Source organism: Cydia strobilella, chromosome 2 (assembly GCF_947568885.1).
Source record: "Cydia strobilella chromosome 2, ilCydStro3.1, whole genome shotgun sequence".
In the NCBI taxonomy this organism is placed as follows: Eukaryota; Metazoa; Arthropoda; class Insecta; order Lepidoptera; family Tortricidae; genus Cydia; species Cydia strobilella.
The window spans coordinates 29,684,866-29,706,008 of record NC_086042.1 but is presented as its reverse complement, the minus strand read 5'-3'; the positions used below and the strand labels follow the sequence as shown (position 1 = coordinate 29,706,008).

Below are 21,143 nucleotides of genomic sequence, written 5' to 3'. Positions count from 1 at the left end.
ATAAAATATCCAGTATTTATAAGTTACGAGTAGAGAATAACTTTTACTATAGGGAATTCAGGAAAATACTCTTCACTAACATTAAGAATTCTAAAGGGATTTAATTTAGAGAGGTAAAGAATGGACCACTGCAATCTTAAAATAGATAAACTAAAGATATTTTAGATATGATTCGACTAGGATATGGTATTACTAAAAATTTTAGGGGACCACCGAATATGAGGTGGATATTTATTTTAAAAAATTGTAATAAGCACAGCCAAAACATTGCGGTGGACTCGATTTATTTGTTCCTACATGGTTGCTACATCTTATTGACCTCGCACCCCCACAAGCCCTTCTAAAATCCGCTAATTCGACCTATTTTTGTCCAATTTTGGCATTTCTCTAAACCAGAATTGACCTAATACCTTCACCTTCAGTTTCCATTTTTAACAGTAATTCCAAATTAAGCAGTAATTGCAATTTTTTAAAATATCTTATTCTTTTTCGTAGATACTTGTAGTATTTGGCAATATTCTGGCAATTTTCTCGCTAAATTAGTACCCTAGATATAATATGACAGGTACCTTGAGTCATTCTTTTATCGTAGGCAAAATATCGTGCCGTTTTTTCAACATTTGAATAATAGCTTATTTAGAATTACTGTTGCCTCCCTACTTTCCTACCATGTTTCAATTTCCCTTCATTCATCACACTACAAAACTCCTTTCTATTCTTCGCTGCCTACATCTACCACAACATTCTATAAAAACGATACATCACTAAATCCAGATTCGCTCACACTGTCACTCTTATCAAGTCTGAGACTCCTAATCTGCCTACCTTTTCGGTGACAAACTCTGGACATAATTCGGATCCATTTCATCCAAGTCTTTTCCTTTCGTCTCGGGCACGCAGCACACAACAAAGCAAAGACCTCCCACACTAACTGTTGCATATAACCAGAAAGCTCCATGAAGACCCAGTGCCTGTTGGAAATCGACAAAAGTCTTCACACCTACGAACGCACAGAGGTAGCTGAAAGCCGTTGCCATGGCGCTTCCAAACGCCCTGTACTCCAAGGGAAACAATTCTCCTATAAGCAGCCAGGAAATAGGACTCATGCCTAAAGAGAACGCTATAGTAAAAACCAAGACACAAAGTAGTGGTATCCAGTCATTCTGACCAGTCTGGTGGAACATCACATTCTGGATTCGTTGGTTCCTGTGGACTTCTTCATAGTACGCGTAGCTCCCAAACCCAGCTAAGGCCATTGACATTAACACTGAACTAAGTATTAGTAAAGGTAGGCGACCAACCGTGTCAATCAAAAGTCCAGATAAACACGAAGCTAGCAGTTGTACAAATGACACAGCTATAGCGGCTCCATGCGGGTTTATACCTCCAAAAGTCTTCCGAAAAATAGGTACGGCGTAGAAAGAAAATGCATGAGCACCTGAGAATCTTTGAAACATCATAAGACCGCACGTAACTAAGATCGGACCTAGCAATCTATTCATCGACTTAACGTCTAAAGAACTGATGAATTGACTGCTAGACATTTGACTCTGTCGTTGACTGAAGTTTTTGCTAGCCAAGACATTCGTTCTTATAGTTGCTAGTTCTTGAGCGACATCGGAATTGGGGCCTCTAAGCCAGAGGAGGCTTTTGTAAGCTTCTTCGTCTTTTCCGATAAGGACGAGATAGCTTGGGGTCTCTGGTATGTAAAGAACGGTGCAAAAGAGAAGTAGAGGAGCGGCAGAGATGCAAAGGGCGAGCTGCTGCCAGTCGAGGTAGGCACCGATGGTGAAGGAGAACAGGACTCCAAGATGGCCGACGATCTTGAGCACGGCGCTGAGGCAGCCTCGGATATCCGGGACGGATATCTCGCTGATGTACACCTGCAATATGAATAATAATATGGTTAAGCATGAGAAGTTAAAAAAATGGAAACATAATGCGACATAATTTTAGCAGCAGGATGTCATCCTGCAACCAAGATTGTTCCGACGGCGATGCATTTGAAACAACTAAATTAATGTGGGTAAGTGTACGCAATTTGGGTATTTTTTTATTATGGTTACGTAACCAACGTGAACTAAAAGCTAAATGTATCACTATGATAACGTTTTGTGTTGTTGACGCAATTGCAGATTTTGACAGTTAAAATTATTATTATTATTTTCAGGGGTTTTTTATATCTCAGCATAAGCTGGTAGTTAATGCCAGCTACGGGCCTAACCAAGTAGATGACATAAAATCAAAGATAAATTATACATTTTAAAAATAGGTTATTCAACTTATTCGGTTCTAGCATCATTATTATTATTATTTCATTTTAGACAGGCAGCTGATGCTGGTACGTCTAAATCATCATCACTTAGCACAGTTAGCATAGTTTGTCTAGTTTATTTTTAAATTGATTAACACTTGCAGAGTTCACAACTTCAGAGGGAAATATCATATCAATGGTCATGTTTATTTTTAATTATTAACGTTTTTTTAAAGTTAGTTACCTACTATGTTTTTAATTTTAAAACTAACACGGGACTTAATCGCGTACAAACTTGCGTTTATTTATGGCCTGACGTTTCGAACGTGACGTTACGTTCGTGGTCACAGGCAGACTGGCGAGGAATTGTATCAACATCTTCTTGCTGCGCGGGTTTTGCGAACTACCCGCACTTGATCTTGATTATTAACTTGTACGCTAGGGTTGTCACTTTGCCTACACACAACACTCACTACATCCGATGGTATGTGGTGGGATATTTTTTCCTTGCTAGTCTGCCTATGACCACGAACGTAACGTCACGTTCGAAACGTCGGGTCATAAATAAACGTAAGTTTGTACGCGATTAAGTCCCGTGTTCATTTTAAAATTATGAGTGAAAATCGTGTTAGTTTAAATCAGTATACTATGTTTTTATTTAATAGCTTATGGACACAAAATTTCTCGTAAATAAATCTTTCGTTTTTCCTTATAGCTAGCTATTACCTATTTAGTCAAAAACACAAAATGATTGGTAAATTTTACTACACCAATAAGTAAATTTGCATCAGTTTTAGCTTCTTGATTTCCTCCCCTGAATACAACGTAAATCTCGCCCTAAGTCCCGGCAGGTAACTAATTCCAACATTCAAAAGCAATAAAAGTTTAATAACAAACAAAGCGGTTTTAATTTCGTTCCGACGGACTAATAAATAATAATGTTATCGTAAACACCGAAGTTTTGCAAATTTCTGAATTAGCCGCACCCTGGGAAAGCTTCGGAAAGAAGCTTAAGCCTGGACAAAGTTTCAGACTTTATCAATTATAAGTAGGGTGCTGCGAATTCTTATTGTGAAGGATATTCCTTGGTGAATGAGTTTATGAGGACAACATAGGTACACAATGGGTACACATAATCAGAGCTCGAACAAATAGGTACGGGTAAAAGTAATGTGCCCGAGGCAAGCCCTAGACTGGAATCCCCAAGGAAAGAGGAAACGTTGCCGTCCAAAGCAGACCTGGCGTCGGACTATCATTGCAGTCGAAGGCTATTGGGAAGACTTGGAGCGAAGTCAAGCACGAAGCTCAAGACCGATTCAGATGGCGGCGCATTGTGGACGCCCTCTGCCCCATCTAGGGGACATAGGACAATAAGTCAAGTAAGACAAACGAAATGTAAAGTTGAAGAATTGAATTGTGGATGGTTGTGGTTAAGAAAATAATTTATAAATACTGTACATAGGAAAATATTATCATAGAAATTGCTCTTCTCTAAAAAAAAAACCTTAAAATTGTTTATAATTCAAGTATAAACTCTAAAAACAAATCAGCAGATAACGTCTAATGATCGTAGTTCAACATAATGAAAGTTTTCAAATACAATACGGGCTCCTGATAAAATATTCAGAGAATGTTGGATATCCTAAAATTACTCCTCCTACGCAAAAGTTTCCAAAAAGGCTGAGTAAAGTTTCAATATGGCCACCCCAAAGAATAATCTCTTTTCAAAGAAGAAAGACTTAACTACTAGAAATATCCAGAGAAGTTTGTCCTTATCTAAGTAAAGTTATATGCGGGTGACTTGAACATTAGTTTCTGAAGGGGTACTTTATTATAAGGATTCAAAGTTAATTTTCCTTTAAAAAGGCTTTGTAGATAAGTTTAGCCGCAGAATTCTGGCCTATATAACAATTAGGCTTATCTTCGTGATCTTGTCCGATTAATTCTATTTCGTGGATAATTTATAATGGCTTATTATTATTCGGGCAACTATAGTTATTTGTTATACAAGGGTGCAAAGTTGTATTTTACCCGCGAGTGTAGAATTGAAACACGAGCAAGCGAAAGGATTCTATAGTTGAACCACGAGCGTAGCGAGTGGTTCTAAAATAGAATCCTGAGCGTAGCGAGTGATTCAACACACGAGAAGTAAAATACATTTGCGCCCGTGTGTAACACAAAACTTTTCACCTCACTATAGCGAGGAAAGTGCGACATCCACAGGCGTTAGATCATCTTCATCACTGGAATCACTCATTACTTTACGATATTATAACAGAAAACTCTGGAAGTTATGTATTTTTACGCGAGTCAGTGAGAAAAGGTTTTAAGTAAAAAAATTGTTGACAATGTTGACATTTCTGATGTACGAAATGTCAACGATGCGTTTTGAAATTGCATCGACTCAACTTGTGCGTTCAGAATTATATTTAACATCATTATAAAAAAACAAACGTTTCTTATGGAATTTTAAGGTTTATGACTTAAAATCATTAAATAAAGCTAAATTTGGTATTTTTTATTAGATTCTCAAACCATTTATTTAATGATAATTAATATCGAACGAACCATTATCATGAGCGTTTTACGTTTTGTTATTTGTCAAGCTACTTAAACACGCTCCATCCAAGGTCAAATTACTTTCCCCACTAGTGGATAAAACGCGTTTTTCCCCGCTTGTATTGAAGGATAAACGACAACTTTCCGAGCTAGTAAGGGGAAAAATATTAAACAGGAACTTTCATTGGGCATATAATAATATAATTTGGCCGTGTATTAATATTTTAGAGCCTAAATAATTATATTCGCTCCAAATATAAACATTATATTATTAAAAAACCGGCAGCAAATTTAAGCTACCAAAATTATGAATAAGGACTAAGGAGCTTGAAAATCTGGAAATGATAGTTTGGCGACTAAATAATAAATTAGAATAGAATAGAATATAATTATTTTTATTGACAATAGAAAACAATTTTGAGACACATGGATACAGTGGATCCCAAACTAGGCTATGCCTGTGACTTGGGGTCCTAGAATGCAGTTGACATTAAAGAATATTACACCTATTTTATTTAAATTTGAATAATAAAACTTCAAAACTATACTACTATAAAAGGAAAAGGAAAAGTTAATTTATAAAATAATAAAAAATAAAAAATAAAAAAGCCATTTATTCCTTAATATCGTTACAATATTATAAGAGAAATATCGAATTAATAGTGCATGCATAACTTATACTTTATATTTTAAATTTCAAATAATTTACTCCACAAAATAATTATTTAACATTTTTTCATTATGTTGATTTTAATATAATTTATAATTCAATTATTTTAATAAAATTTAATTTTTCAATTTGGTGTATAAATTATGTCTTAGATATTAAGGACCTCGACTCTCGAGTATAGGCCTCCTCCAACTCCTTCCATTTATCTCTAGTTTTTGCTTCTTCAATCCAGTGTTTTCCTGATATTTTAGTAATTTCATCTGACCATCTTTCTAATGGTTTTCCTTGCCTTCGTTTTCCCTCTGGACCCGGCCACGTTGGCACAGTCTTTGTCCACTTGTCGTCATTCATTCTTATTACATGACCCGCCCATTGCCATTTCAATTTTTTGCAGTATGTCAGAGCATCAATTACTTTTGTTTTTTGTCTTATCTCTATGTTTTTTATGTTTTAAAATAAGAGGAAACTTACAGCTAAAAACGACTAATAAATTTACAAATTAAAGTCGGTGAGTGAGTATGTGTGAGAGAGCGTGTGTGTGGGTGTGTTTGTATATAAGGGTGTGAAAGAGAGAGGGAGGATGGGAGAAGAAGGAGGAGAGGATGGGAGTGTCAAATATAAATGTTTCTTAAGAAACGTTCAGTCTCGTGATAGTTCCAGTCCATCTATTAATGAATTGGCATCTATTATTGTTTAGCGTATAATTTTAAGTGTGCATTTACCTTAATCTGCTATCTAAATATTTTAAAAGAACTTCGTTTTTAAACTAATACACAGATTGTCGTTTTCTTTTTAAAATGTGCTTCACAAATAGTCTGCAATATATTTATTCAGTTACCAAATAAATAATAGGTACTTGCCTTAAAATAAACAAAAGCTAGCGGCATGAAAATACTAAGCATAACTAGACTTATATTGACCGGGATATAGACCGTGATTACCTTTTGTATCCCGGTCAATATAAGTCTAGTGAAACTAACCGTGAATCATTCAAAACTCTAATACCTAATACTAAGCACATTAAAATAAATTGAAGCTCCGCTTTAGTTGCCAAACTATTAGATTTAGTACCTATTTCTATTTCTTTAAGCTACCGAAATCTGATTAATTAGTTGACCGGTTAAATGTCATGTCGTGCCATTTATAATACTTGTTGGGGCAATTGAGCGACGTTCAGTAGCGCGGATTAGGAAGACTCTTAAGTCCCGGTAATCGTTTGATTTAAAATGTATCTACTTTGTTTCGAGTTAATGGCATACAAACGCAATATTTACTTTATTTCTCATTTTGTTTTTACAAGCTTTTATTCCACATCCGCACACTGTGTCAAAAACCCTCTCATTTCTGTCTCATGCATAGTTCTAATCGTTTTAAGTAGCTCACAAGAACTCCGGCTTGCCAAAACTTACCAGTTTAGTTTCACACTTTTCAGTTTCTGACTTAGCCAAGACTTAACTATCCTTGATTCTTGGCTGCTTTAGCCATCTGCCATCCTATTGAAGACACCAGCATCCAACATAGGTACCTATGAGAGCACGGTCAGGATAGAACAGCAAAATTCTCCCAAAAATGCCGTGATGCAAATCATGTCGACTGACAGCCAGGACTGTAAGAAGCCAGTAAAAAATTCAGGGTAGCCTCCACGCACGCATTCCACCGAAGAGAGCCACAAGAACGATTGATTACCTGTGAAAGTATGGTATGGACGGAGCAACAGAACCCTCCCAAATCTACCCCACCTACTATGCTGCCTAGATAGGGAGATAGCATGGTAAGGATGGAGTAGCAAAAGCCCCCCTGAAACGCCGTGACGCATATTATAGATGTGACCTAGAAGACAGTCCCTAGAATGTTTGAATACCTGAGAAAACATACTCCATGCTCTATGTGGTGGCCAGGGCTGTCAATAACCAGGTGAGATAGCTCTGCTTCCAGCCAATTTTAGGAAAGATAGCCCCTATTAGAGCATACCTGAGAAAGCATGGTGAGGATGGAACAGCAGAAGCCTCCCAAGAACGCCGTGATGCACATCATTCGGACAGAAGTAGCCAGAACAGTTAGAAGCCAGGAGAGACTGCAGGGTGCTGCAGCGAGGGACAGCACGCGTCGGCGTCCATGCCGCATTGCTGCTCCACCAGCCATGCCGCCGAAGAGAGCCCCTGGAAAAAGGAAAATGAATGTGAGGATGGATTTATTGCATTAAATCTTAGCCGGATACACAGCCGTCTGTCTAGATTGACTAGAGGTACCAGGCTTAAAAGGTAGTTTATTTGTGTGTGGATTAGTTCAAAAAATCACGTGGCAAAAAATACACACACTAAAGTGTTATCTTACTATACAGCCCGCTGAGAGACAGTCAGACAGATAGCGCTGCTGGCTACGAGGATTCTCTTTTATCACCTTGGTCTTGTGTTGCGTATGAATTAAGAAACCCTAAGAAAGAAGCACTCGCTTCTGGCTGAAGTCAGAACAATATTTGAGTGTTATATTTTGTGGCTTTTTTGTATCTACTTTAGCAGACATATTTCATTTAGAGTCTATGAGTCTGTGAGGAAAGAGAGTCGTGGAATATAAGGGAACCAACATATTCTATGACTTTTTTTCTTCAGGGCTGATTCTTTAGTAATAATATAGGTAGAGAACACACACACAAACAATAACCAACAGCAATAAAAGCAGGTGTAGTAAAAAGCAATTACTGAATTACAATATTCACAAATCGATTCCGTTTCATGTCAAGTCCATCAATAATCCATTATTGTAATGGCAGGTGCCTTTTAGTCAAATGAATCGGCTTCATCAGTTAAAATCCGTTAGTTTTCGAGGTATTTCAGTCGGTGGAATGAATGTTCGGCCTTTGTAAAGACTAATATGACGCGTTGCCTAGAATTGACTGTATTGAAATTATTCTACTGCAGTAATTAATTTAGCGTAATGAATGATCATTTGTGACGTTTTCATGCAAAAGGTACCACATTGTCGCTTACCATAAGGACGAAATTGGATTGTATCTTTATACGAATAACCTCGTCAGAGCGTCCTTGTGGCAACGACAATGTGATACCTTCTGATTGAAAACGACACATTTGGCTCAATTCATTTAATTAATGTCATTACCTTTTTGCCGACGTTTCAACTAGGTTGCACTAGCTGTGGTCACGGAAAACGGAGGTGTGTGTTCCGTGAGTCCGTGACCACAACTAGTGTAACCTAGTTGAAACGTCGGAAAAAAGGTAAAATAATGAAATTTAATCGCGTTAGACCCGGCAATGACATCAATTCATTTATTTCATCAGGATCAATCAATGGCCTTAAAGTCTATTGCAGACTATAGAAACAGTGTCAGGTAGGGCGACAACATTTTACATGGCTGTGCAGGCCAATACGGGAGCGGCAAACACGCCCACAAGCCTGGCAGGTGTACTGTGCCCGTGGCGAACAGACGTCGCTCTGATGACGCTTGGCTCGCTTACTAGCGAGTGTCTTAAACCAAGCGCCATCGTGGATTTTACGGCCGTCGAACACCAGTTTGCGCCACTTGTCTCTGGATACAGTCATCGTATTATATACACGACAGTAGCCATACTAAATTGAGGGGGTGATTTTATGAAAAATGTCTACTGTAATATCTTGCTGTCGCAATGATTCGAACACTGCATGGTATAATAATAACAAGGTACTCTCTTCCGAGACTCGCGTACCGCGTGACTGACACGCCTACGTCATCGTGCTGTTAAAAGGTTCACGATGACGTAGGTGTCAGTCACGTGGTTCGCGAGTCTCGGAAGAGAGTACCAGGCGGAGTACCATGGAACACTGTATCGGCTCCGTATATTATTATTATGTTCGTCCTTTACATAATCTCGGGACCATGGGGTCCCGGACATTTGGAAGGCGTGCGTGGGGCCGAAGCCAACACGCAGAGGCCCCTTGTAAAAAGACAATTTACTCTAAAAGGTGATGTGACACCAACCGACGATTATCCCTGTATGCACTATAGTAGTGCACCCAAGGACAAGCCCCGGTTAGTGCCGGACTATTGCAATGATAAGAAACAAAATAAACTAGGCTATTGTGTTGAGATGTTAGTGTACTGGTTACCGGGTCAATGGAAATACTATGGCACCTGCCCCAATCTATGTTTAAAAACACGAAAAAAATGGACAGGTGGTGACTCGCCAACTCACAATATGGGTCCCCGAAAACGGCCGCTCGCACGGAGCGACAAGGGGACAACATCGCGTGAGTGGCTCAGGGTGTGGAGAGGTGTGCACCGCTTTCTACCCAGTGGCTGTAAACACTCACAGCCACTGTGCCAACTCGCGTTGCCACAAGCTGCCCTGGGGGCTTATTATTATTATTATTATCAACAATTGACGTTTGACAGTTTAGTTACCACAAAACATATGGCACCATATAGCACCATCTTCAGCTGTCAAACTTGACGAGGCGATTTCGTTTCAGATTTGACACTTCTTTCTCAATGAATAACTGCAATGATGAAATGAAATGTATTAAGCAATTAACTACAATACCTTCTATCTATACTTCTATACTCCCTTTAAAACAAGCCATTGTGCTATATATCATGTCTAACTTCCCTGTCTCTCCCCGAAGTACAAGGAATTTAATTATCCAGCATATTTAGCCGGCCGTGTTTGCCATACTTCCCCTGCCTTCCCGCTATTTCAGAGACATTGACTTTGTAACATAATATCGGTTTACGATTTAACAAACAAAGCTTTGTTTAGGCAATTTAATATTGTTCTATTTATACGGGTAAAAAGTATAAAGAAACAATCTCCCGAATAAATCGGCGCGTATAGTGTGACATGGACATGAAATAGTACAAATTAAATAAAATGGAACTAAACAATTTCCATACAAAATTGTTGCCATGTTTAAGCATTTTACGTCAAAAATGTGACAGTTACGAAGAAGGTGGCGCCATCATTTATTTTCTACAATTTCTTGTCGGACTATAACTTTGATAATATGGGAACGGCTTCTTCGCCGCGGCGAATTTGTGTGACGCTTCCCAGGTAGCATTTATACGTCATCATGACGTCAGCGATGTCATTATGAAGTCAGCGACGTCATTATGAAGTCAGCGACGTAATTATGACTTCATAATGGCGTCATCATTACGTCATTATTACGTCATTAGTGTTCTATCACGTCAATAACCACGTCCATTTACTACTAATTATTATTTGTATTACACAAACCCCAATTGATGTTTCCGCAGCGTTCTCTGTGGTTAGTCTTTTATCGATGCCGATATCCTCAATGCGAGAACTCTCTAAATAAGTCTCGTCGTCTCATTCTCATTACATTCCTCCACATATCTTTACTTTTAAATAGGCGTAAGTAACACATGTTCGTAATGAAAATCCGTCTTTTTTTTTGACGCATTAGTGACAAAAAGTCGTAAACGCCGGGAACTTCCTATGAAGCTTCGGCTGTTTGCACTAGTTTATATGTACGTAATTTTCTCCACAATTTGATCAGTTTGCATTCCGCGAATGTTGCTCGGAGTTATTTCCCTCGGCAATCTAGACTTCCAACAACAGACTTTGCTTCATCAAGGACCATGTGATCACCTCACTGAGGCGCTCTTTTACTTGTCTCTCGTATGCGCTGTCTAGTGATTAGTGGTCTGTGCTTGGCAATAACCGTTAGGGACTCGGTAACGTCTATATATTGCGTCACTTTGTTGGTTTTCTGTGACAGAATTGCAAATTTTGGAAAAGGTTTAAAGGAAGGAAAAAAGTTACTTTCGGCAATTTATGCCTTTTCACCATATACGGCTTTGTGTTTGAAAAATAATGCATATTTTTCCTCTAAAAGTTCAGATGGTGAAAAATAAAATTGTCAATTTTTATAAAAGAATGCGTTGGCCGAGAATCGAACTCGGATCAACTGCTTGGAAGGCAACTATGCTGACCATTACACCACCAACGCATATGATAAACCACATGAAACAAATGAAGTGATATGACTACACAAATGATAAGTATTTGATCAACTGTTTTAGTTTTATTGAAGACCTTGAACTTTTGTCTCAGCAAACGCCGAGGACACAAATGTTTCGACTGCTTGAACCCCGCAATTATATAAGGTGCTGGTCCTAAAGCTAACTCCCTTCTGGTAGCGTTCCCTGGACATTGCAATGAGGCTATGGCTGGTGAGCTGCAGCCCTTGCCTAGGACAGCTGAGACAGGGCTATATAAACTTACCCAGAAAAGACAGAGAAGCCTGCTGGTCTCTGAGTTACAAGTCTTGTCTTGTGGCGTTTCCTTGTAGGGGGGTGATGGTAAGATGCCTTCACCCAAGTCAACTGAGAACAGGAATAGACTTACCCAGGAACGACAGAGAAGCGAGCCAAGAAGCCTGCTGATCTGTGAGCTGGAAGTCCCTTCTGGTAGCGTTTCCAGGTCCTTGAAGCGAGGCGATGGCAGGCGAGCTGTAGCCTTTACCCAGGCCAGCTGAGAATGGAGCTAGGGACACTGCTAATGCTGCTAACACCTGGAACAAAAGTTAATGGTTACTCCTCGGTAAGGCTCACAACAATACGGCGTCTGTTCCATACGCCTCTTCTTTAACATTCGCATGTCCTCGTCTGACATGCCCATATCCCAATACGCATACCCCGGTTTGACGGGTATACAATTCGGTTCCATGAGTCCATCACTCATGGCATACTACTCGTATAAAGTCGATGAAATCAAATCGTCGGCAAACTTCCGCGAAATCATATCGTGAGGGAAATGTAATAATATTATAGAGTATACTCACTTAATTTTTAATGGGTTACTTTAGACTGATGATGTTTTTAAAGCTGGTGATTTTAGTAGAGGTCTTTATTGTTTCTCATAAAGTTTCAAGTCATAATGTATTGTTTGTCCACATTTTCGTTAATAATTTGGTTTTTCTCAGAAACGCGTAACTTTTCAGGATTGCCATAAAACAAACCTAACTTAACCTATCTTTAACTTAACGTTTTCAGAATTATGACTAATGATAATCTGACAATCATTACATTATGACTTTCAATAATTATTAACAAAGTTACCCCGTTTTAGTAAACAGTAAATGTGTATCCCGCTAGGGGTATTTATTTGTGTGATGAGCTCAGATATTTGTTCCGTTAGGTATCTTTTCTATGTATTCTATCTTATTATATCTTTTCTATCTGTGAAACGATTTGATTCGATTTGTATAAGATTAGATTATCCTATCCTATCAAACAAAAGGGGTTCGATTGTCTTACTTTACTTAACTGCGTAACTGGTTGAGCAGGTACTGGCCCCAACTTTACAGACAAACACACTCCGAATCATACGATCACAAGTGTGTGGATTATTACATTTTTACCTCACGCGTAGCCATCCTCGAAATATGCCGTATGTGCTATGATATCTTCATGTAGGTTACACCGTTAAACTAAAATTGTACGTAGTTAATACAACCGATAGGATTCTGGGTCACGTCCGGATACGACAACGATACGATACTCGAGATATATCGATGCGAAACGCTATGCTCGACTAAAAGGTTTTATGTACATATGTAACGTTCTCAGGTATCGATAATTTTCTGAATGTATTTCTATTTTAGCTTGCTGCAGGATGATCTTGAATGTAGTTGTAACGTTGATTAAAGAGAGCTTCTTAATACCACCTGCACCTTTAAATATTTTGCTCTCTTTAGAAAACATGACTTAGGTCGAACAGGTTCTGCCAGAAGTCAGAGGAGACTGCAATGCACATTCTCTGTTCCTGTGGACCACTAATGTCAAAAAGAAGTACCTACTTAGGGCGGCACGTACTGCAACCCTATGAGGTACAGAACATTACGGCCCAAAGAATCTGGAATTTTCTGGATTCAACGGGCATTAGTAATGAGCTTTAAAGGGCCATCACAATAGATCACTGTTTGGTCGACGTGACACTCAAAGGCCCACAACGCCCCAATAATAATAATAATAGGTCGAACTCGTGGACGATCGAACGATGAATCTCGAAGATAGTACCGATACTGAGAAAACCGATTTAGAGATTGTTAAATAAACGTCAATTTCGCAGCTTCTTGTCTGGCTGCGAGCAACTTTGAGACCGGGTAAGACTTTGACAAGTATCTTTCTCTGTAGGCACTTTTTATTCCCTCTAATTTCCTTAACTTCTAGATTGACAACTTTTGTTTCAAAATTTTATGGTAAAACAATGTAATCTCCACGTAATTCCAAAGCTGGGTTTCATAAAAATCTTCTAAAACTAGTTTTTCATTTTAATACCGCGATACGGACTTCTAAAATTGACCAGCCGTCAATAAAATTGATAGCTATTAGCTTCAATATACTCGTAACGATAAATCGGTATTAAGCTAAGTGACAATGAATGTGCGGATTATTGATGTGTCCATTAAGCGGTATTTGCTAAACAATAACACATCAATGTTAATTAATAGCAGTATAGGTAACTTCGCGCGGGTCCTCCACTTTCGACTTAATAAACAGAGACAATGTCTATATGTACAACAATGAGACCGCAGCTAACCATTTTGAATGAGAACTAGAGATTTATCTCTATTTAGAAAAGTATTAGTACGCAGAAGACCATCAGTTCCCTGCGCGTCCAATATAATAATGGTTTCAGGATGTTGTTGGGGCTGTCCCGTTTCTGCAGCGCATCGGGCATGTTTGCGCAAGCTCACACGGATGACTACTATGCCATAATACGCAAGAGAATTGCCTCGTTGCTCTGCAGAGTGCGGGCCAGCTCCAACCCCATCCTGACCACTGTTGCGGGCCGATACGATTCACCTATAATGCGGCATTTTGAATGTGTCATAACCGCTATTAGGTGAGTTGTAAGAATTTTATTGCTGACTGTTTTTGTTTTGTCGTTTTCTGTTTTTTGTGTTCCACTAACACTTAGTTTTTAACCTTAATTGTTACTAACCGTTATGGGCCAGTGTTGTCTTAAATAAATAAATTGAATTGAATTGAATTGAATTAGAAGGTGTCAGATACTATTGGCGCGTTGTTTCACCCGCCACTATTGTTGCCAGCTGTTACAGCTTAAAAATGCAGTACAGTACTGCATTTTTAAGTTTTTTAATGATTTACGAGAAGATGACTATTTAGTCACGAGTACCAGTCTTTTTCTTCTTTAAAATATCAATAAATGTTGCATTAATCACCCAATAAGTATTCATTACAATTACAATTATTTATTAATAAAATTACAATTTTACACATAGTAATTACATTACAATACTATTCTAAATTGACATCATTTTTCATATCCTTACATTAAATTATTAAAATTACAAATATTACAATGCATTCAATGACTATTCATTTATTATGTTTTTTTATATATATTTATATACATCTTATTCATATTTATATGTCACTCCCTAAGGCCTTGGCAGAATAACAGCGTTGGAATTTGCCTCGCTTGCAAATTGCAACAATATGCTGAGTCAGGGGCCTCTTCCCTACTGCACACACTGCTGGACCCGTGTGTAATTTTTATGTTTTAAATGTGTAAATAATTTTATTTTTGTTTTTGTTTTTGCTATTATTTTTATATTCCCTTTTTTAAACATCTTTTTTCTTACATTGTATTGTCCTGTGTATGTGTGCTTTATGGAATAAATTTCTTTCTTCTACCATCCACATCCATTAGCAGTAGCTTAAACTAATCTAGCCGTGGGCACAGAATAAGTAATCCGTGGGCGAGATAGTATCTGCGAGGCCCTTTTCTTTCACTATACCCGAAGCTGCCTCGCGCGAGGCCCCCTTTGGGGCGCGAGGACGAGGCCGCTTCGCCCACACCTAGCTACGCCACTGACCATTAGGCCTATGGGCCTTGTAAAATGTTTACATTGTAAAGTGGGTAAAAGCTTTTTGCATAATTACGCGGTAAAATTTAATTTACTAAGCCTAAGGGGTTTCTTGAGACGGGCTATGTTTAGTAATGAGCCATGGGCCGTTAATATTTTAAAAGGAGATTAGTCTGTCTAAGTTATTAGGGTCATACACATTTTATAGTATGTTTCAACTCGTTCGCGTCTTTCCTGTAGACATGGCATGGTAATTAAACTTAGTTTCTAATCTAAAGTACCTAATGTACCTATCTTACCTAATAAGTATAAGCTTAAGATTTAAGATAATTTAATTTAAGATAATTTTGGTAAACCTTGTACTTAATGGAAGAGCGGAGCCTTCTGGCACAAGTATATTTTTACTTAAAAGAAGGTTCTTGTTTCGATCCTAGTTAAAACAATTTTTCATTTTCATTTTCATTTTCATTTTTTCATGGCAAAGTCAATCTTAAGCTAATTTTCACGCTGGGCTCTTACAGGCTTGATAAATTTTTTTTAGTAATGCAATAATCAAATAAGAAAAACGGGATATAGAAATGTATCAGAGTCGTTAACTTTTATTGTATTTTCCACAGACGGGACGTTTTCTGAAATGTCACACCCACATTGTCGCTTGCCAAGTTAGTCAAGATTTTTTGCCTTTTTTTGTTAATTAACTACAATAAAACCTATCTTAAAATGATAAAACATTATAGTTTTGCTTGGATACTAATATTCTCAGGATGAGCTCTATCATTTTTAGGGTTCCGTACCCAAAGGGTAAAAACGGGACACTATTACTAAGACTCCGCTGTCCGTCTGTCCGTCTGTCTGTCTGTCACCAGGCTGTATCTCATGAACCGTGATAGCTAGACAGTTGAAATTTTCACAGATGATGTATTTCTGTTGCCGCTATAACAACAAATACTAAAAAGTACGGAACCCTCGGTGGGCGAGTCCGACTCGCACTTGTCCGGTTTTTAAATGTCACATGATTCCCTACAGTGCTTCTTATAAAACTTTTTTATTGCATTTATCGCTCAAAAATTCCCTCCCCTGTTCAAAATGTATATGTAATGTTTATGTCACATGCTTGACTTATCTCACGTATGTGAACCAAATTTCAATTCAATTAGTCTTATGGAGCAATATGGCAGACGGACGGACATACACACGAGTGAATCTGTAAAGGATTTGCCACAATGGATGCGTACTGCGTGCAGCGGTCAGGTCAAACTTCAACTTCAAAGGTTGCTTTCAATGTTGTTCATACATAATGCGGGTTTGACCTGACCGCTGACCGCAGAACGCATCCAGTGTGGCAAATCCTTATTGTCTCCTCTTTAGGGTTCCGCACCCAAAGGGTAAAAACGGGACTCTATTACTAAGACTCCGCTGTCCATCTGTCCGTCTGTCTGTCTGTCTGTCTGTCACCAGGCTGTATCTCATGAACCTTCATGAATTTTCACAGATGATGTATTTCTGTTGCCGCTATAACAACAAATACTAAAAGCGGAACCCTCGGCGCGCGAGTCCGACTCGCACTTGGCCTTTTCCTTTCCTGTTACGGAACGCTAAAAACAAACCCTGCCTATTCAAAAGAAGTGGTAAAGCCTAAGCTTTGGCGGATACTTAAAAAATAAAAGGTCAACCTTCGGCGATTATTTTTTGTTTTCCCTGTTCGCCCGAAAAAGGGGCGAATCAGGGAGTCCAGGCATTTTAGGCACGGCTCGTTAAGCCCCCACTAATGAACGGGGCTTCCAGCGATACTGCCGAGGCAATATCACGATTGATGGAAAAAAGTAAAATAAAAAACCGGCCAAGTGCGAGTCGGACTCGCGCACGAATGTTTCCGTACCATTACGGAAAAAAACGGCAAAAAAAAAACACGTTTATTGTATGGGAGCCCCCCTTAAGGGGATCCTATGCCCCAATGACCTTCGATTTGAATCCCTTAGTTTTCTAATGTTTTTTGTAGCTTATCATATTAACAACAACGGATTTTAGCAATATAGTATCCCATATTTACTTCAAAGTTCATTGTTTTCGAAATATTTGGCATCAAAGTTGAACAATTTTAGGCCAAAAAACTGGTTTTCTGGCCATAACTTTTGTGTTAATTAGTTTAAAATTAAAACCTTAGACAAATTTTTAGAGACGTCTAAGACGAACCCAAATATGTAGATTTCGTATAAGTAAGATCTTTCACAGCAATCGAGATACGAAAAAAGTGTTTTTTTAGACAATGTTTAAAACAATCATAAATAAATAAGTATTCATTTTTTTCACAATCCGGTAGACAAAAATGGAGATAAAAGATTGAAGAACCGATAGCCGCTTGTCTTATAATTCTATATGTAGTGCAAAAGTAGGAGATACGATTCAAAACTTGTCAAAAATCGATGAAAACCTCAGGCAGCCCCTTAAATATGTAGTATTTTCTATAAAAAGAGCCATTATAAACGATGCTCCGATATAAATACAATGCCGCGCGACGCTGTGCGGCGTAAGCGCCATCGACAATAAGGTCCCTTTTCATAAAAAATGCCCCATATTTATTTTATTCTGTTTTTAGTTTTGTTGTTATAGCGGCAACATAAAAACATCATCTGTGAAAATTTCAACTGTCTAGCAATCACGGTTCATGAGATACAGCCTGGTGACAGACGGACAGACGGACAGACCGACAAACAGACAGACAGGCAGACAGACAGCGGAGTCTTAGTAATAGGGTCCCGTTTAGGGTTCCATTTAGTTGAATACGTACCTACCTATTTACTGACCTGTAAAACATTATCTTTTATCAATAAATATCTTGTATCTTGTTTTTACCCTTTGGGTACGGAACCCTAAAAACATGTAGGTACCTTAAGTTGAAAAGGCAGCATCAAATACCAACTGATAGCTAAAGTCGCCAAATATACATAGCGAAACTACCTATCTCCCCTCTTTATACCTCACAGATTTAAAATGACGCTGACGCTGACGCTGACGCTTACGCTTACGCTTACTATGAAGGCGAACAACACGCAAACTCGAAGCGGCGCGGCGCGGCGCGGGGTGAATCAATCTTTTGATACCTATAGAAGTATCCTACGTGGGCGATCTCGTTGCGAACGCGAACGCCTTGGGCCCGCCGCGCCGCTTCGCTTCGCGATAGCGAGTGTTCGCCTACGTAAGACCAAAGATAGATATAACTCCGTAATAGATGGAAACAGTCTAAGGAAAAAACGTGCCTAGAAAATCAAGAAAATTTGATTCTCGATCAGAGGGCGCTACTAGCTTTGGCCTACTGTCGTATAGATGGCGTTGACGGTTTCGTTTGTTATTTAACAATTCTAACGCATATCAGTAAAAGAACATGGGTCAAAATCATAAAAATAATTAATGCAAATAAAAAAAATCATTTATCCATATTGTTCGGTACTTTTATATGTACGCACAAATACTACGTATTTTTATTTTCTTATTTCTAAATCGGTTAATACTTAATCGAATAACTAGCATAGTCCAAAACGGGACAAGCCTAAAACGGAACGCTATTCAAAGCGCGCAACACCGAAACTCGAGTGTTGCCATACTCTCTCTACACAACGATCTCGGAACATGTAAACCGCCGTCGCATCGCTCGCTCCGAAGCTTGAGCTCAAACCCCAAAATCAAACCATACCAAGTGTCCAGCACAAATAGAAGATCGTCTGTCGACTCCAGCCTATGAGGTTGCTACATTCATCATCGAAGGAACAGGGGCCCCTGGAGAAAGTCTAACACGTCATCAGGTTAGTCCCAAATTACGGTCTATGCTAGACTATCAACTACATTTCCCCAACATACTAGTGTTTCGAACCGGATTCCACTATCTGGTATCGATTTATGCGTATTATTTGTGCTGTGCATAGTTATTTCAACTAAATTCCATTTTCTTTGTTCGTAAGTTAGCGAGAACCTACCTCCGCTTACAATTACAAATATCGAGTTTCCGACAACGTCGTGCAATATTTCTCAAAAATACCGATACGTACAGTTAGATCTCAACGAGATCATTCTAATTATATATAGTTTCATATGGTTTTGAGCACTTTTAGCGAAATTATATTCGTTTATAATTCTCGGAACTGGGCGGTAGATATACCTACAGCGACGCTCGAGTCACTTGCCTAGTACATACTTCTAGGTCTAAATATAGTTTGTCGCAACTCATTTCTTTATTTTGTACAACGTACATTACATTACATTTAGTATTTACGTACTTAAGTGTATTTTTAAGGTTCAGGTATAACATACCAAAACCAAGTTATCGTTTGCTGTCATAATTACAGTATCGAGTAAACTGTCGCCCGTATTGCGTACGGCACAGAGTTCAGATTTCTTTAGCTCGGGTTCTACCGACGGGAAATATTATCTTTGTAATTAACATTGCATGTTTAATTGCAACTTACTTTTAATTTGCGACAGATTATATAACTATTTTATTAACTAACTAACATTTTTGCTAGTACCTAGCCATTTTAGAGATCTTAAAACTTAACATAACGTATACACTATACATACAAATATATTTACAAGTTTAGTCATCTCTTATCTCGTGATAATATTATTATTTTCCACAGTATAATAACTAAATTTCTTATAAAATGACCGCTATGGAGATTGAACAATTGACATTCGAACGTGATGTAGCGATTAACAATATTCAAAAAATTGTAGACTGTTCGAATAATATAGCAGAATTTCGAGTTCGAGTTAAGGAGTTAGCTTCAATTAAAAAATCATTTTTCCAAGTTCAAGCGAAAATTGAGAAATTATCGGCAAAGAATGAGTCATTCAACCGCGATGATAATTTAGCTGTGAGAAATCAATTCGATTCTCTATACTTTAAGGTCCAAGTTGCCTTGGACACGCTTAAGGAGGAGCGTAAACAAAGCATTACGTCCGTCTGCGGCGGACTTAATGGGGTATCACATGCGAGTTGCTGCGCTCAGCAATCAAATCAATCGCATATTCGCTTACCGCGCTTATCTCTTCAAACATTCACAGGTGTTCTAACTGAATGGAATGCTTTCTATGATTTATTTAAATCACTTGTACATGACAACGTCACCTTAACAAATGTCGAACGCTTCCGGTATTTGTTATTGTTTTTAAAAGATGAACCGTATAATCTTATCAAATCTATTCCTGTTACGGATGCTAATTACGAAAATGCCTTACAGGTATTAATTTCGCGTTATGAAAATAAACGAATTATTTCAACAAAACATTTTGACAACATTTATGACTGTGAATCAGTTAATGAGAAAAATGTTGAATCAAGTTTACGTAACTTGATGAATTGTTATCACGAGAATATTACTGCTTTGAAATCATTGGGTTTACCAGTTGACGACTGGAGTTTCGTACTTTTAAATATTTTGCTACGCAAAATTACACCTAATATTCGTAGGCGTTTCGAATTATCATTAAAAACTTCATGTGAAATTCCTGACGTGACCGAATTACTCGATTTCCTCGATAAGGAATTAGCGGCATCTGAAGTGATGACCGCGTCCGCGCGTACTTTAGGTACTCCCGCGGGGCCTGCGCAGCGCGCGGCGCCCGCGCTCGCTGCGGCTGGCGGAGCGGCCGGCTCGGCCCGCCCAGCTGCGGTGACGTCATCGCGCCATGCTATGGCGGGAAAACGTGCGATGTCGCTTACTCGCGCGCACTCCGATGTGCAATATAAATATAATGCACCGCGCAATAATAACTCTTCGTTTGCGCGTAACTCGCGTACTATGAGCGTCCATG

The 21,143-nt window shown here is 38.5% G+C and overlaps 1 protein-coding gene and 1 non-coding gene across 2 annotated transcripts in view; both read right to left on the bottom strand.

Moving 5' to 3' along the window:
* Positions 1–581: 581 nt before the first annotated feature.
* Positions 582–21,143, bottom strand: part of LOC134754801 (facilitated trehalose transporter Tret1-like) — a 70,742-nt gene continuing 50,180 nt past the window's right edge. The window contains exons 3-5 of the mRNA XM_063691172.1: positions 11,846–12,011; positions 7,455–7,642; positions 582–1,883 (exon numbers count right to left, since the gene is read on the bottom strand). Of these exons, the coding sequence (XP_063547242.1) occupies positions 822–1,883; positions 7,455–7,642; positions 11,846–12,011 (1,416 nt within the window). The 3' untranslated portion in view covers positions 582–821. The remainder of the gene's footprint in view (positions 1,884–7,454; positions 7,643–11,845; positions 12,012–21,143) is intronic.
* Positions 11,376–11,447, bottom strand: Trnag-ucc (transfer RNA glycine (anticodon UCC)). The gene has a single exon. It is a non-coding gene; the product is annotated as a tRNA-Gly (tRNA).